This window comes from Gymnoscopelus microlampas (genome assembly GCF_963454915.1).
Source record: "Gymnoscopelus microlampas genome assembly, chromosome: 5".
NCBI classification, from domain to species: domain Eukaryota; kingdom Metazoa; phylum Chordata; class Actinopteri; order Myctophiformes; family Myctophidae; genus Gymnoscopelus; species Gymnoscopelus microlampas.
In genome coordinates this window covers 23,208,204-23,223,615 of record NC_139942.1, presented here as the reverse complement: position 1 = coordinate 23,223,615, position 15,412 = coordinate 23,208,204, and the positions used below count along the sequence as shown (strand labels likewise).

At 42.1% G+C, this 15,412-nt stretch overlaps 1 protein-coding gene across 1 annotated transcript; it reads right to left on the bottom strand.

Annotated features, from left to right (window-relative positions):
• Nucleotides 1-5,614: 5,614 nt before the first annotated feature.
• On the bottom strand, nucleotides 5,615-8,423 carry LOC311045699 (uncharacterized protein). Its single transcript, XM_084057659.1, has 2 exons — nucleotides 8,063-8,423; nucleotides 5,615-6,720 (listed from the first exon to the last, which is right to left on the bottom strand). Exons 1-2 carry the CDS (start codon nucleotides 8,397-8,399, stop codon nucleotides 6,284-6,286), a joined length of 774 nt encoding a protein of 257 aa, XP_083913785.1. The 5' UTR covers nucleotides 8,400-8,423; the 3' UTR covers nucleotides 5,615-6,283.
• Nucleotides 8,424-15,412: the final 6,989 nt, after the last annotated feature.

Sequence of the window (15,412 nt, the reverse complement as noted above, 5' to 3'; positions counted from 1 at the left end):
GGGTCCTCTGTAACACTCTTTCTTAGGCTATTCACAGGTTCGAGTTTACCCAGGTAAGTACAATACTTTTAAATGAGAACAACACTTCAACACATATCCCTTGGAGAAAGCTGGACGGAAACAGGTTTGTATAAAAAGGTAATCTATTTTATTAAGCTAATACAGTGGCGTCTATAAGCCATAAAATATTGAAAAGCATAAACAAAATATAACACTAATTCTAAAACCTCAACCTCCTAATGCGCCCACTAACTAACTAAAATACAGGAATACAGACAATCACCAAACACTAAAAACAGACAGGGCTTGTGCAAACTATAGCAAATAAATAATGAATTTAGCGTTAAAGTGCCAACTATTACTGAAGCAGTAAAGTGCCAAGTGCCAATTCAATTGCTATATGTCATATACTCATCACGGTTCAATGCAAAAGGTGGGAATGTCCTTATATGGGGTTTAACTGGAGCGGGGGTTTAGGCCAGGAATCACTGTCTCTTCTTGTCTTCGTGCGTATTGCCTGCAATCATAGAAACTAGAACCAGTTCATCTGTTCAGGTATATTTCACATATGAGGTTTAGGACCGTGGGTTTATAAAGGTAACGTTGCATAGAAGGACACTTACTCGCCCGCCAGACTGTACGTCTGGCTTTGAGGGTGTGAAGCGCGCAACGTTATCGCCACTGGACCTCTCCTCCGTTCCTTGGTTCGTCTGTCTGTCCTCCCCGTCTCTGCTGCTACTGCGCCGTCTGCTCACCGTCCGCTGCTGGTGGCTTGGTACGTGCCGCGATCACTGTATTCCCCACCTCTGCTCCGTGGTATGTCTGCTCCTCCTGTGCACAACCGTCCCTTCTGGCTGTCACTTCCACACTGCCCTGTATGCCTGTCTCTCTCCTGTGCAAGTGGCTCGCGCTCACTTTTGAATAAGGTGGGCCACACCCTACTCCGCCCTCATTCGCTCTGCCACCAGCGTGACCTGGGGACATTGGCCGTCCGCTGTCACAAGGCCAATGTCACACAGCCTATAGGGGAGTCCAATGTCAAGTGGCTCGGGGACCGGGGGGAAATACATTGTCAACCATAAAACATGCAGTGCAGAAATATAGTTAAGAGAATGATGTTTTTAAGTGCGTAATACAGGTTTTTCATCATCAATAAAAAATGTTACAATTTGGTTTCACCCCCCTGCTTTGACCCTGTCACACAAAGTACTACCAATCAACTCTAAATTGCCTAAAACGTACTCCTAACAGGTTTTTATGGGGGACGGTTTTGGCCTCCACCCTTAGTGATTTTTTCGGATTTAACTTTCGTTTCGGTAAAATACATTTTACCGAAACGAAAATTACCAATCAACTCTAAATTGCCTGAAACGTACTCCTAACAGGTTTTTGGGGGGACGATTTTGGCCTCCACAATTAGTGATTTTTTCGGATTTAACTTTCGTTTCGGTAGTGACAAACTTTCGTTTCGGTAGTGACACAATGGTGAAAAAATAAATCTACTAAGTGCAGAGCTCGATGAATGTTAGGGAACAAAAAAAGTCACTACAAAGTAGTACTACCAATCAACTCTAAATTGCCTGAAACGTACTCCTAACAGGTTTTTGGGGGGACGATTTTGGCCTCCACACTTAGTGATTTTTTCGGATTTAACTTTCATTTCGGTAAAATACATTTTACCGAAACGAAAATTACCAATCAACTCTAAATTGCCTGAAACGTACTCCTAACAGGTTTTTGGGGGGACGATTTTGGCCTCCACACTTAGTGATTTTTTCGCATTTAACTTTCGTTTAGGTAAAATACATTTTACCGAAACGAAAATTACCAATCAACTCTAAATTGCCTGAAACTTACTCCTAACAGGTTTTTGGGGGGACGATTTTGGCCTCCACAATTAGTGATTTCTTCGGATTTAACTTTCGTTTCGGTAGTGACAAACTTTCGTTTCGGTAGTGACACAATGGTGAAAAAATAAATGTTCTAATAGTACAGAGCTGGATGAATGTTAGGGACCAAAAAAAGTCACTACAAAGTACTACCAATCAACTCTAAATTGCTTGAAACGTACTCCTAACAGGTTTTTGGGGGGACGATTTTGGCCTCCACACTTAGTGATTTTTTCGGATTTAACTTTCGTTTCGGTAAAATAAATTTTACCGAAACAAAAATTACCAATCAACTCTAAATTGCCTGAAACGTACTCCTAACAGGTTTTTGGGGGGACGATTTTGGCCTCCACACTTAGTGATTTTTTTTTATTTAAAGTTTGAATGGGGTTTCTAGGTGTAAGTATGTAGGACTAATAGCCTGCCAAAGTTTGTACTTTTTCCCTTAAAATCTATAAAAGCAGTGATTGTCAATGGCAAAATGGACCTCAAAAAAACACTTTCACCTAGAAACTCTTGTCCATTTTGCCATTGACCTTCACTGCTTTTATAGATTTTAGGGGGAAAAGTACAAACTTTGGCAGGCTATTAGTCCTACATACTTACACCTAGAAACCCCATTCAAACTTTAAAATGTTCATCTTACTGTGAACAATGTTTGCCTGAAAACAAATCTTTGAAATGTTTCAAAGGTTTAGAAATGTACTCCTCTAAAAGTTTTGGCACCTCAAACAACGCTTTCACCTAGAAACTCCATTCACACTTTTCATAATTCATCTTACTGTGGACACAAATGCTTGAACTTTTTACTTTGAAATGTTTTGTAGTTTTTGAGACATTTAACTTTAAGCGTCTAATGCATTGTCAATGGCAATGGATATAGAGCACCGAAGTGTGACGTCACTGCCACTGCCAGTAGAGGGCCAGTAGAGGGCCCAAGACTCAAGCCCCAAAAGAGTCTTGAGTCGAACGCATTAGATCCAAGTAGACATCAAATTTCTCTTGGGACTGCTCTACTTGGACCTAATGCGTTCGACTCAAGAATCTTTTGGGTCTTGAGTCTTGGGACTCAAGGCCCAAAAGAGAAATTTGATGTTCATACTTTCTGTGGTCTCTTGCACGCTCTTCAGTGAAAGATCAGATAAAGGTGCAAGAGTCGGGTAAAAGTTTGAAAACTGCACTGGTTGGATTTGAACCGGGGACCTTCTGGTTGCAAGTCCTGTATCTAAACCACTGCACCACAGAGGTCCTTACCTGTTCTGTTGACTTGCGTGGAATTTTCTTAAAGATTAGATAAAGTATATAATGTATAATGGAGGTCGATGGAGGATTTTGGCACCTAAAAAACAACTCAAAAAAACTTTCACCTAGAAACTCCATTCACAATTTTAAAATTCCATCTTACTGTGGACATGCATGCTTGAGATTTTTTCTTTGAAATCATTAGTAGTTTTGGAAATATTTAACTTTAAGCGCCCCATGCATTGTCAATATGCGGCAATGGACATTTAAAGGCAGGCTTACAACTACATACTTACGCCTAGTAACCTCATTCATAGTTTAAAATGTTCATCTTACTGTGGACATGTTTGCCTGAAAAGGAATCTTTGAAATGTTTCATAGTTTTAGAAATATACTCCTTTAAAAGTTCAGAAATGTATAATGGAGGTCGATGGAGGATTTTGGCACCTAAAAAACAACTCAAAAAAACTTTCACCTAGAAACTCCATTCACAATTTTAAAATTCCACCTTACTGTGGACATGCATGCTTGAGATTCTTTCTTTGAAATCATTTGTAGTTTGGGAAATATTTAACTTTAAGCGCACAATGCATTGTCAATGGCAATGGCCACTTAAGGGAGAAAAAAGTTAGTAAATCCATGGGAGCCAGAATGCTCAGATGCTTGGTATCCTTTGTTAGGATTCGATCCAATGGCCTTGTGGTCTGAAGTCAAGAGCTCTTCCAAGTGCACTATTCAAGCACACCAATATGAAATTATATGAAATTCCCCCAAATGAATTAAAGGCATGAACTGTCCCTTTAATGTTGTCATTTTATCAACTGGCCCCTGACCCCCCTGACATGGAGAGAGAGCGCAAGAGAGAGAGAGAGATGCAATCTGATGCACTAATGCACCAATCCCATCCCATCAACCAGCCTTGAACATGCAAGATGAGTGCAACACTTCTCTTTGCTGAGATCTGTCTATGCCTGGAGACAATATCTAAATTCCAGGGATTCAGGCCTACAGTATTTCAATTGCCTTACCTTTCAATCAAACCATGGCATAGGCTACAGGAAGTTGTGTAAAATATTTGCACAACCTCTACCATTTGGGAATCCATGTCACTTTGATTCATCACAACACATGACCTTTGGTTGACATGTTTTGTATTCAGTGGCATATGTCAATATGATTAATATTCAGAGATAAGCTCAGGCAAACAAGCAAGCATTTTTCTTGAATTACCCATATCTCAAATAGTGCATAAGTCATTTTGGACTTCAACTCTTGAGTAGTGACGTGAAATAGGCCTACGCTTAATACTGAGATATCATTGCTGGGCCCTGCTGGCAAAAGGCTTATTTTACTTGATGTTAACTGTAACATGCATTGTCAGAGTTTATTTGATACGATCTATGCTAGTTTGACACTACAAAGTGGAGTGTTGGGAGAGAAATAATAAGCTTTCATACTTCTGAGATTGTCTCTGTTTATTCAGCAGTCAGTATAGAATGTTAGATAAAACATTTTTGGCACAGTTGCTCAATAATAAGCTGTTTCTGTGTGGTCATCTAAATAAATATGCAATCCATAATTTACAGCCCCAATAAATACACATATTCCACAATAAAGATGCACCGCATCCACACCCAGAACTGCATCTGCTCAGAACAAAAAACAAAACAAACATAATATAATTTACTATACTTCAGGCAAACAGTTGCAATGGGCTCAGACCAAGTAACGAGTCGTGTTGGTGTAAATTATTTTGGGGGGAAATATGCATCATAATTCACTTCAGCAGCTTGTTTTTCTCTTAAATTCTACTAGGCAATACAAGAAGCAGGCATTTGTCAGGCCAATACAAAGGCCAAAAAGTGAGGTTTGGATCGTAGTAATGTATGCTTTTTTTAATGGATGCGCTCGAACACAATTCCAATTCCCAACCCTACTTTTTAGTTAGGAAAACATGTCACTACTTAATGCTATGATTATTTTTCTTTTTCACACATTTGCTTCTGATTACCCAAACCACCAGTGGTGTTAAAAACTGAGTGTAAACTTCACAAATTACAACCAGAGATGATACATTTTAAGACTTGTTATCACCTGTAATTGGAGACATGTTTATAAATCTCAAACTGTGAATTAATCATGAGGTTCGAGTCGACTGAATGTGCTTTGGCAATACTTTGAGGAAAATAATTCCAAAGGATTATGGGAAATACTTACACTGGGTGATTTGGGAATCGTTGCGAGAAGATTGATGATGATGAACAATCTAGAATAGAAATTTCCTGGAGTATGATGAGTTACCATCAGGACGGGTGGATGAGGGAGAAATGGTTTTATATCATGCTTATTCTACGGTAAACGAGAAAGCAATGCTACTTGATGGGTTTTCATTTGATGCAGGGTCTCATTATTTCTCAACTAAACAACATTAAGTTACAATAAACACAAATTAATGGTGGTTCTCAAATCTGAAGCTATATAAAAAAAAACTTGTTCAATAACACCTGTGTAATAACACTGCAATCCATCACTTTATTAACAGTGATGTGGACAGGAGTGGCGTAACAGCAATAATCTATTCCACGTGTTTGAAAACAGGTACTCATCTATATTGCATGTAGGCCTACTATGGGGAAACCATACAGTAACGTCATCAGCAACATCATGTTACATTGTTGTTACACTACAATTCACAGTGTTACTACACAGATAGAAAAGACAACAAAATAGCTTTCATTTGGGTATGAACAGTCATTCTCTGTGTCCTGTTGCATGTGAACAAACACAAAAACAGCTCATGTTGTTCCTGTGATTCGTTCCCAGCTTGAGGCAGTGGATGCCAATAATGATGTAACGTCTGCCTATGAAAAAGGCATCGTTCACCAGTGAGCAGCCATGGCCATATTCCAGAGGTTCCTCCTTGGCTTTATATATATTTCATAGGTTTGCCTTTGGTTTTATATATATTCCATAAGTTCCGCCTTGGTTTTATATATATATTCCATAGTTGTCTCCTCAGATTTATATTCCATAGTTACCTCCACTTGTCTTTTATTAGCATCCATGTAACACTTAACGGAGAGCCTGAGAGCAGCATGTGTGTCGGCGGAGATTGTCAATTGTCTGGATTCCACCGCAGCAACGCGGTTGCATCATACGCAGCCGCACTCCTGTGCAGACACCTCCTTTATTGTGTGGTACCGGCTCTTGTTGTCCAGGAAGGAGGTGTCCTGTTCGTACGCGATAGGCCGGCAGCAGGGACCGCTGCTCACCTTGTCCTTGCGGCCTTTCTTGCGGAAACCCGAGCGCCTCATGTGGTCCATGGTGAGGTCGTAGTTGCGCCGGTGGCTTACACACTTTCCGCTGCAGTAACGGAAGAGTAGGGTCTCGTCGCTCTCGTAGCCAAGGCCCAGTTCGCTAACTGTCAGCTCCACCTCGCGCAGGGAGCAGGGCCTCGGCCGCCGGGCTCTTTTAGTCCGCCGGGTGTGGCTCCTGTACAATCGGTGGGACAGCCGTCTCTTATTGTCCAGGAAGGCTCCCACAACCTGCTGTAGCTCGCCTTCAGTGAAGCTCTGGAACAGCCTGGAAACTGTGTGAGAGATGAATCAGATATCTTAATATACACAGTACAAGGCAGTGATATTTGAGTGAATCATGCAAGTGCACGTTCATATAATGCCAATAGTGTCCTATGTACAGCTAGCTCTTAATGTATGTTAAAACTCTAGATTTACAATTACAATTTAGGCATTTAGCAGATGCTCTAATCCAGGGGTTTTCAACTGATTTCGACCCAGGGACCACCATCCTGACTAAAAGCAACCTGGGGACCACCACTATTGTGTGTGGCGGGTCCATCATAGACCCACCCCACACAATAGTGGTGGGGGGTTCATGTACCACAGGGAGCTGGAGAAAATAGCTATAATATAAATATAATATCTAATAAAATACAGCGATTTTGTTTGAATATGATGGAATATGATTAAGGATTACTGTGATTATGGTGAGCTCACATTTCATATTACACACACACACAATACACTAAGAACTCCTGTAAGTTATCAAAAGTAAAAAAAAAAAAAAGTTTAAAAAAAAAAGTTTTTTTTTTTTTGGCCAGGGACCACCTGCAATACCTCCGCGGACCACCAGTGGTCCACGGACCACCGGTTGAAAACCCCTGCTCTAATCCACAATAAGCAGAGAGAAAGTGTAGTGACTGAGAATACACTAGGATCCCAGGTAAACCAAGAACCTAACATCTGTGTAAACAATATACTATCAAAATAACAATCTGTACATTGAGACTATAAGATACCAGGTAAGCAACGAACCTAACATCTGTAAATAATAATAATAATAATCTATCTAAATTGCACTCTTGAAATTGTGGTCAAGAATGCACTGTGTGTGAAACGGTGTGATTAAGTGTACTGCCAACCTAGTTTTAATGAATTTCAACAGTGTCACGTTGTTACAGCTCTGAATTCTTCCATTAGAGTTATGAGGAGGAACCTCGGGTTCTTATCACTGGCAGCACAAAATTAAATTAAATCTACCATGATGAAACTAAAAGTTAGCATAACATAGCTTTAACGCAGCGTGATAATTAAGATGACAAATACAAGTCGGGGAGGTTCCGTTCAGGTCATGTTAAAACGGCACTCTTAAAAGAAAATGGCTAAATCATCCCTCTATTAAAGCCACTTGAAGGTTTTATGGTTTCTGCCCACCTTAACCCCTCGATCCCTCAGCCATATGGACAGCCAGTGAACCATGAGGTGTTAAGTGACTGCATGGGTTATTGTAAGGCATAAAGATGTGTGAGATAAACAACACAGACTGGGGCTCTTTGCCTGCAGGACGCCCCTTCAACAGGCCATCTCATCTTACAGGTTGCTTACAAGGAAGACCAAAACAGTTTATCTTACACTCTAAGAAGACAGAGTTCATGCCGTCTGTTGATCTCGCTCTCCGCTGGAGACCACCCGTTCGCCGGTACGACGACGAAGACAGCGATGAGTAGGAGGAGGATGGTTTTATGGTCATCGATGGTAATATTGATGATGGTAGTGGTGATGACGACGATGATGATGATGATGATGGTGGTGATGATGATGATGGTCTTGATGAGATTGACGATGCCTGTGGATATTTTACCCTGGTAGGTTTGAACTGTCCGATAGTGGCCATGTTTCTAGTGAGGAGGAGGGAGAGCGCAGCACCGCAGAGCATGAAGGCAAAAGTAGCACCTTTCCATAACTTCATCTTAGAACGTGGAGGAGCATTGAAACTCTGCTAAGGAAGAGAGAGAGAGAGAGGGGGGGGGAGAGAGAGAGACAGAAAGAGAGAGAGAGAGAAAGAAAGAGCATAAAGGGAGAGAGGCACAAATGTTAGACATGTTACAACAGTCCTACACCTGCAATAATATAAACCATCTTTCTCCACCCGATTATGAGGACTGTAGTTAGTTCCAAGTATCCGTAGCCCATGTGAGTACATCTGTTTGAATTGTAAGATGATCAGTCGCTATGATTTCACCGTGTGACATTTCCTGACGTCTCAGAACACACATAGAACAAGGTCCTAATTGTTTTCCTGTGTTTCTTTTCATTTCCACGACCGTGCGCAAAATGTTTCTCTCAACTGAGATTTTTCCTAAGCGGGCTTTCAAATTACCACCAGTTTACTTAGTCTCATGTCAAATTAAGTCTGCTGTCATATGACTTGTAGCCAAAGTAAAACAAAAAAATGACATTACTCGTTGACATGTAAGAATGCAGCTTGTGCTATACATCAAATGCTTTTAAGGGGGCCGAAGCCCCCGCCCTAAAAGGAATCCCTTGACCACACGTATTGGCTATGTCAGGCTGGTGGGGCCTCATGTTGAGCAAACCTCTGTGTTTGTACACCCTTCATCATACTTGACGTCTCTTTCACGAGAGAACATACAGACAAGACAGTCAGAAGAATCACGATGTCTGTTCTCCTGCCACAGACACTAGAGAGCTTTCACAAGCCCACTGTTTTGTATTTTTCACAACACAAGCATGCATTGCAAAACATTTTCCCAGACCCGGAAATGGTATACTGGCAACGTCTAACAACAAATCCAGACCAGTCTTTCTAAAGTGTTTTGCCAGATTAGATTCTGTATTGTACATGGTTGGTCTGCAGAGTTTTGGGCTCGTTTAAAAAAAAGAAAGAAAGGAAACAAAAGGGAAAGAAATAACACTATCTTTGTCTACAACGTCAACAAAAACATAACTTGCTAGGCCTAAGCCGCTCTACAAGTGCACAACTCAGTTGAGCGCTTGTAGACTGGCTATTTTCGGCATGCAACACCAACACACAACTAAGTATAAATCAGGCTTAAATACAACCTTGTCAATCATTGTTCACAGGTAAGGCATGGTATGCAGTCCTTACATAACCAAGATGACTTGCTTATAGAGGCATGGTGATCATTTAAAAGACAAGCACTTAAACTAGCAGCCTAGTTTGATACACAGTCCATGTAAATCAAATAGTAGCTGTGGCCGAAGGAGAATGTTATTTGAGGCCGAGCCACATGTCTAATGTTGGTTCTTCACTGTTAAATTTAATTGCAGGATGTGATAGATATCCCCCTTGGTGGAAACTCTTGTCTTGTGTACATTGGTACAGCACCAACTTCTGTCAAGTTTTAGTTCTCCAGCCTGTGAATATGATAAAACTCTTTTCACTTGAAAAGAGCCGGTTGGTTATGATACAGTATGTAGTGAATGATGAGATCATTGTTTTTTTATGCTAGGAATAGGTCACTTTGAGGCAATTACTCAGCATCACGGTTAGTCGCCTCACTGGACCCCAATACATCACTGTCCATGGCCTGTTGGTTCTGAGCCTCATCTTGATAAAACAATTAGCTGGGCAAAACACTTGACTCTCCAATGTTTTAGACATTAACACCCGACACTAGCCAGTCAAACGCTGATCTCATGTCCCCTGAAAACAGTGTGATTGTCTTAATTGCTCCACTTAGAAAGACATTACGTACATCTGCAGTCGATTGGTACCAATAAAAGTGCCAAGTACCATTCTTCACCGTTTTCTGATCTTTACTGGTGATTAATCAGCACAGGCATGTAACATTGATCACCGATCCCTGCTGCCACAGACATAGTATATGTATACAGACAGTGAAAGGAGCAGGGACACTGATATTTTCTTAAGATCATGGACATACTGTACATGATTAAGTGGTGAACATCCGCAGAGGGCAGGTGCTGCTGTTTGCAAGTAAGACCAATGTACCAACCAAGAGGATATACATACTGCAGGGGGGGGAACCCAAGATGTCTCTCCAACAGAAGGAAAAGTCATCTTCAACAGAGATCATAAAAATGCAAGCGGGGAAAACAACGAAAGGTTTTTCCTACAGATCCACAGCGCGTCTGGCCTTTTACAAAGCACCACAACGCATACTCCGGATGTGCCCGTGCACGCTCCTGTATATAGGGGAACACGCCTAAAAAAAAGCGTGAGGCGCAAAACAAACTGCAGGCCAAGAAAATTCAGTGCCTCTGAAAAGGGGTAAAAGGAGGGCTCAATGGCACAAAGAACGTCCTCATTAGGATGTACACAGAATGCATGGGGATGAATATCAGGTATAGGGGTTGAGAGTACAGAACAGTATAGAGCAAATAAATGGCTGAACACCCGAATGCTGTTAGCAACCATTCAGGTGAAAGACTACCAGCAGCAGTGTGTAGTCATGATGGATTATGTGTACATGTCTGAGAAACAATTGGCTCACAATTCTGAGGGCTGCCACATTAGTTACCGGATGCTTCACGCTTACAAACGCACACACATCAGACATGGTTCGGCACAAGTGAAAACCTCCACTGCCTTTCAAAGATCGCATTGTTCAAAGACACTGTGAAATTGATGTTTTCTAGAAATAATTGGGTCACTGGCCGCCTTGCTGCTAAGCTTGTGGTAATGTAATTAACAACAGCATGGTGCTCGTGTCTTTTCCTCCAATATGGAGGGCGAGGGAGGGGGCACTCTACAGAATGTCACTGTGTGACAGTAGCAAATGAATTGGTGATCTGTCATGAAGAGGATACGAGCATCTGCGGTCGACAATGTTTTGAATGGAGCTAGAGAGACATGTGGTGGTGGGGGGGGGTCGGGGGGTGGCCTTTATGTCAGCTTGCCTGGATCTTGACCAGAGTGACATGATCACTGTAAAGTGAAGATCTCAGAGAGGCATGGATGAAGAGGTTCTTTGTAGACTGTTAGAAACAGACGCCTATTCCCAGTTTTTGGTCCTATTATTCTGCGGGAGACGTTCCTTTTACATTGCCTAGATAATACAGGCCGCTCTCTCTCTCTCTTGCTCTGACGCATGTACATACACACACACACACACACACGCATACACACACACACACATGCGCGCACGCGCACTCACTCACTCACTCACTCACTCACACACACACACACACACACACACACACACACACACACACACACACACACACACACACACACACACACACACACACACACACACACACACACACACACACACACACACACACACACACACACACACACACACACACACGCGCGCCTGCTTGTCCAGACACCCACTTCACTTGGATGGAACACACAGTAGCACCATCACATAACACTAGATAATCCACCTTACATAAATCTGCAGCTCCTCTCATATCTAGAAACGTCCACAGGCCTTAATGAGTGCTACATGTGTCCAGACGTTGACCTGTGTTCCACCATACACCCATGTATTTGAGCGGAGCCCCGCCCATGTGACCATTTGTCCCAATGCCCCCCATAAACAGCCAACTTTGGAAGATAACAGAGGAGGAGAGCAAATAGTAGGAAAGGCACCTACTGTCTTCAACTTCCTGGGTTGCAATGAAACCAGGTGCTTGAGGGGAGTCCTAGAGAGAGGCCTGGTCTTGTCTTTTACTCTCCTAAAGTGAGCACCAGGAAGACCAGTACAGGGACCGCTAGAGAGAGAGGGAGAGAGAGAGAGAGCTTGTGGAGGTAATAGGGACATATTCCAAAGATCAGGCCGGGATTAGTACTAATGCCTGACGGCTTTATCTACCATCACGTGGGGTAACACCTGGCTGCAAGTGCTAGCGGTGAAGATTGGCCGTGTGTGTGTGTGAGACGTGTGTGTGTGTGTGTGTGTGTGTGTGTGTACTAATCCCTTAGACACCTCCAACTCAGGGGTTAGACCAATAGGGTCTACAGATAGCACCAGTAGGCTCTATCTAAAACCTACAGTACACAAGACCTTCGATCAGAGTAATGGAGACGGAGAAGAGAGATGACCTTGATTTGTTGAAGGAGATATATGTTGTAGGCTATTTAGCGCCATTTGGGTTGGGCTCAAAGCACACAAAATATAAACTGGATGTTCTGAGCCAAGATTGGCTGTCCTAAATACAGCCCAAGTTCTAATGCAACTGAAAAAGGCTTAGGATAGGCGGCACAGCAAATTGGCTGGGGCAATCCACATTGGCTGTGTGTGTACTCCATGACTCAGTAACTACAGGGTAATTAAAACAAGCCTGCCTTTTGTTATTATCAAAGTTGGAGTAAAGCGGAATGAGGAAATACATTTTACTGGTAAAACAATAAAGCTCAATGATAACACAGTAACTGTGTTTTACTCTTACTGCTGCTTCTAACACCTGAATTTCCGGGATCAATAAAAGTTTATCTTATCCACTGCAGAGCTGCAACTATTGATTATTTTCTTTGTGATTATTCTACATTGCATTTTCTGTTAACCAATTTAGACCTGAGGCTGATTCTAAAAACACCATCTAAACCCTGACCTACGTTTTCTGAAAAACTTAATTTTGTATTAAAAAATATATATATATCATGTTGCTATATACTGTATACAGCAACAACTACACCAAAAGGGGTTCCCGGATTGAAAGGTATAGTACGTATTGGTGTTCCCGGTCTAAATGGGTTAATTGATGGGTTACACTTTTTTATATCAACGAATTGGCACAAAAATATTCAAATTGATGATATTTTTTAATTGAATAGTTTCAGTAACTGCTGCAGTTCTTAATCATATAACTTGCCTTGGCTTGTTCTATGGATTCCAAATTCTAACATCAACTTGGAATAGACATTTAAGTACACCTTCTCTCTATGATTAGGAGCCAGATTTATACTTATTTGTATGACGCAGTCGTGCACAGAAAATAGCAGATCTGCTATTTTCGCCGCACAACTCTATCATATGATGAACAGTGGAATGCGTCTGAAAGTGAAGGCATGCTAACGATGCTGCTTGGACTCCGTAGCAGGTACAATCCTCAGAAGATTCTGAATCCTAGAAGACTTTGTACAAACGAATAGTTGGTTTGTTTTGACTCTGCTTTAAATCCATTGGACAAAGATGGGGCTACTTGCGGCAGGGTAATACAACATCAGTCAGCCTCATCATTCATCTTCAGGCTGACAATAAGATTGATTTTGTCCACTTACTATAAATGACTTCATGTCCAGCTATCGTGACTGCTAATCTGTCTATCCCAGATTTACTCTTTAATACAACAGTATCGCTACTAAACCTATGTTATACATGCTGCTGTCAGTGATACAAAAGGATGATGGCCATTTGACACATGCTCATAGCACTTTCAAATAAAGCCCACAGGAGCAAGCTCAAGCACGCACAAACACCTCTTCTCCAAAGACACTTTAGTTCAATATTAGCCAATAAGTTCTATGTACTATGTTAAGTCTCCAGGATGTCTTGGCACAAAGTCGGATAATTAATAGGAGTGGAGATCATGAAGTGACGTTTGTGGTAGAATTTGATGGGTTCACTGACGTTTTGGCATCATGTCAGGCCTTTCAACTATGAGCAGCTTGGACAGCAGGTTATGTTGGAGTTGAAAGGCTCAAGTGAGTATACAGGCTTAACTTCTGTGCACAACTCCAGTGGATACAGCATAATCTCTACATATGATATAGGCTTAGTGGGTTGGGGATCATCACAGGCAGTCAAACACCTGCAATGAGAATAGCCACCCTATGAGTACCGCCAATCTATTTTTAGAAAGTTATAGCCACGTGACACCCTCAACCCTCTCATTCATCATGGCTAAATAAGCAATACAGGAAGAAAGAAAAACAACAACACCACCATCTTAGTTCAGTTCAAAGGTGAGCTCATCTGAGAACCTAAATCAAAATCCTGCAAGGGGTCCAACATCCAGCGCCAACTTGCTATGTGACAATGACATGTGGCTGCAGCAAGGCGTTGCTTGTTGACAGATAATCCAACGTGTGTTTTCTGCCACTCCGTGAGGCGTCCCCCGTCAGCAGGACCTAACGCCTTCCCCCCATAAGCTGTCGGCTTATGCTAACAAAAGAAGATGCAGTGTCCTTACCGTTCGGCCGGCTAATCCAGACTTAGCTGCGTGGCGTCGTCTTCAGCTGACCTCCACGGGTGAGTGCTGGCTTGGTAAGTCCATCATCACAGCCGAGAAGCTGAGTGAAGGAATCCAGCTTGCTGGTCCCCCAAAAAAAGAAAAACATCAGCGCTCCATGCGTCTCTGAGGAGAAGATGGGTTTAGATGTGCTGACTGACCTGATCCCGTACCCAGTTCTACTATCCCTTTATCATAGTGACATTTCCACAAGTTTCCCTTATGTCGCTGTGATCAAAATCCACATCTCTCTCAATGTGTCCATGAGCGTCATGCCAGTGAAGAGGTCCATCCATTTAAGAAAAATGTGTAGAAGTTAGAAATATAGGGATGTTTAAGAGCTCCTGTAGAGGTGTGTGGCTCTCTGCAGCAAAACTCCACTCAGCAGTAATGAAGTCTCCTTTTTTTCACAAGCACTCAACAAGGGACCATACAGGTATAGGCTGTAATAGAGAAACACAAGCTTAAGTACAGCATCTTACAACGACAAATAACACTGCTGACTCCACTATTACACATCTCCTGTAAAATTCACTCCTACAGATAACAAATCACTTCTTAACTAAAGAAAATATACCACTCACAAAAGATACAGAATTGTATGGGACTCCTACCAACTCTTTGAGAACACGTGGTTGGTCTTACCCCTCAGCAGCAGGTCTTCTCTTTAACTTAGTGGGGTGGTGGGGGGCCGGCTTCAATGCAGGGGTGAGGGCTGCACTGCAGAGATGCGTTTGGGGTTAGAAGGCAGAGTGTAGTTACGGTAAGAACACAGAGCGTCTCTGATGCCTCTGC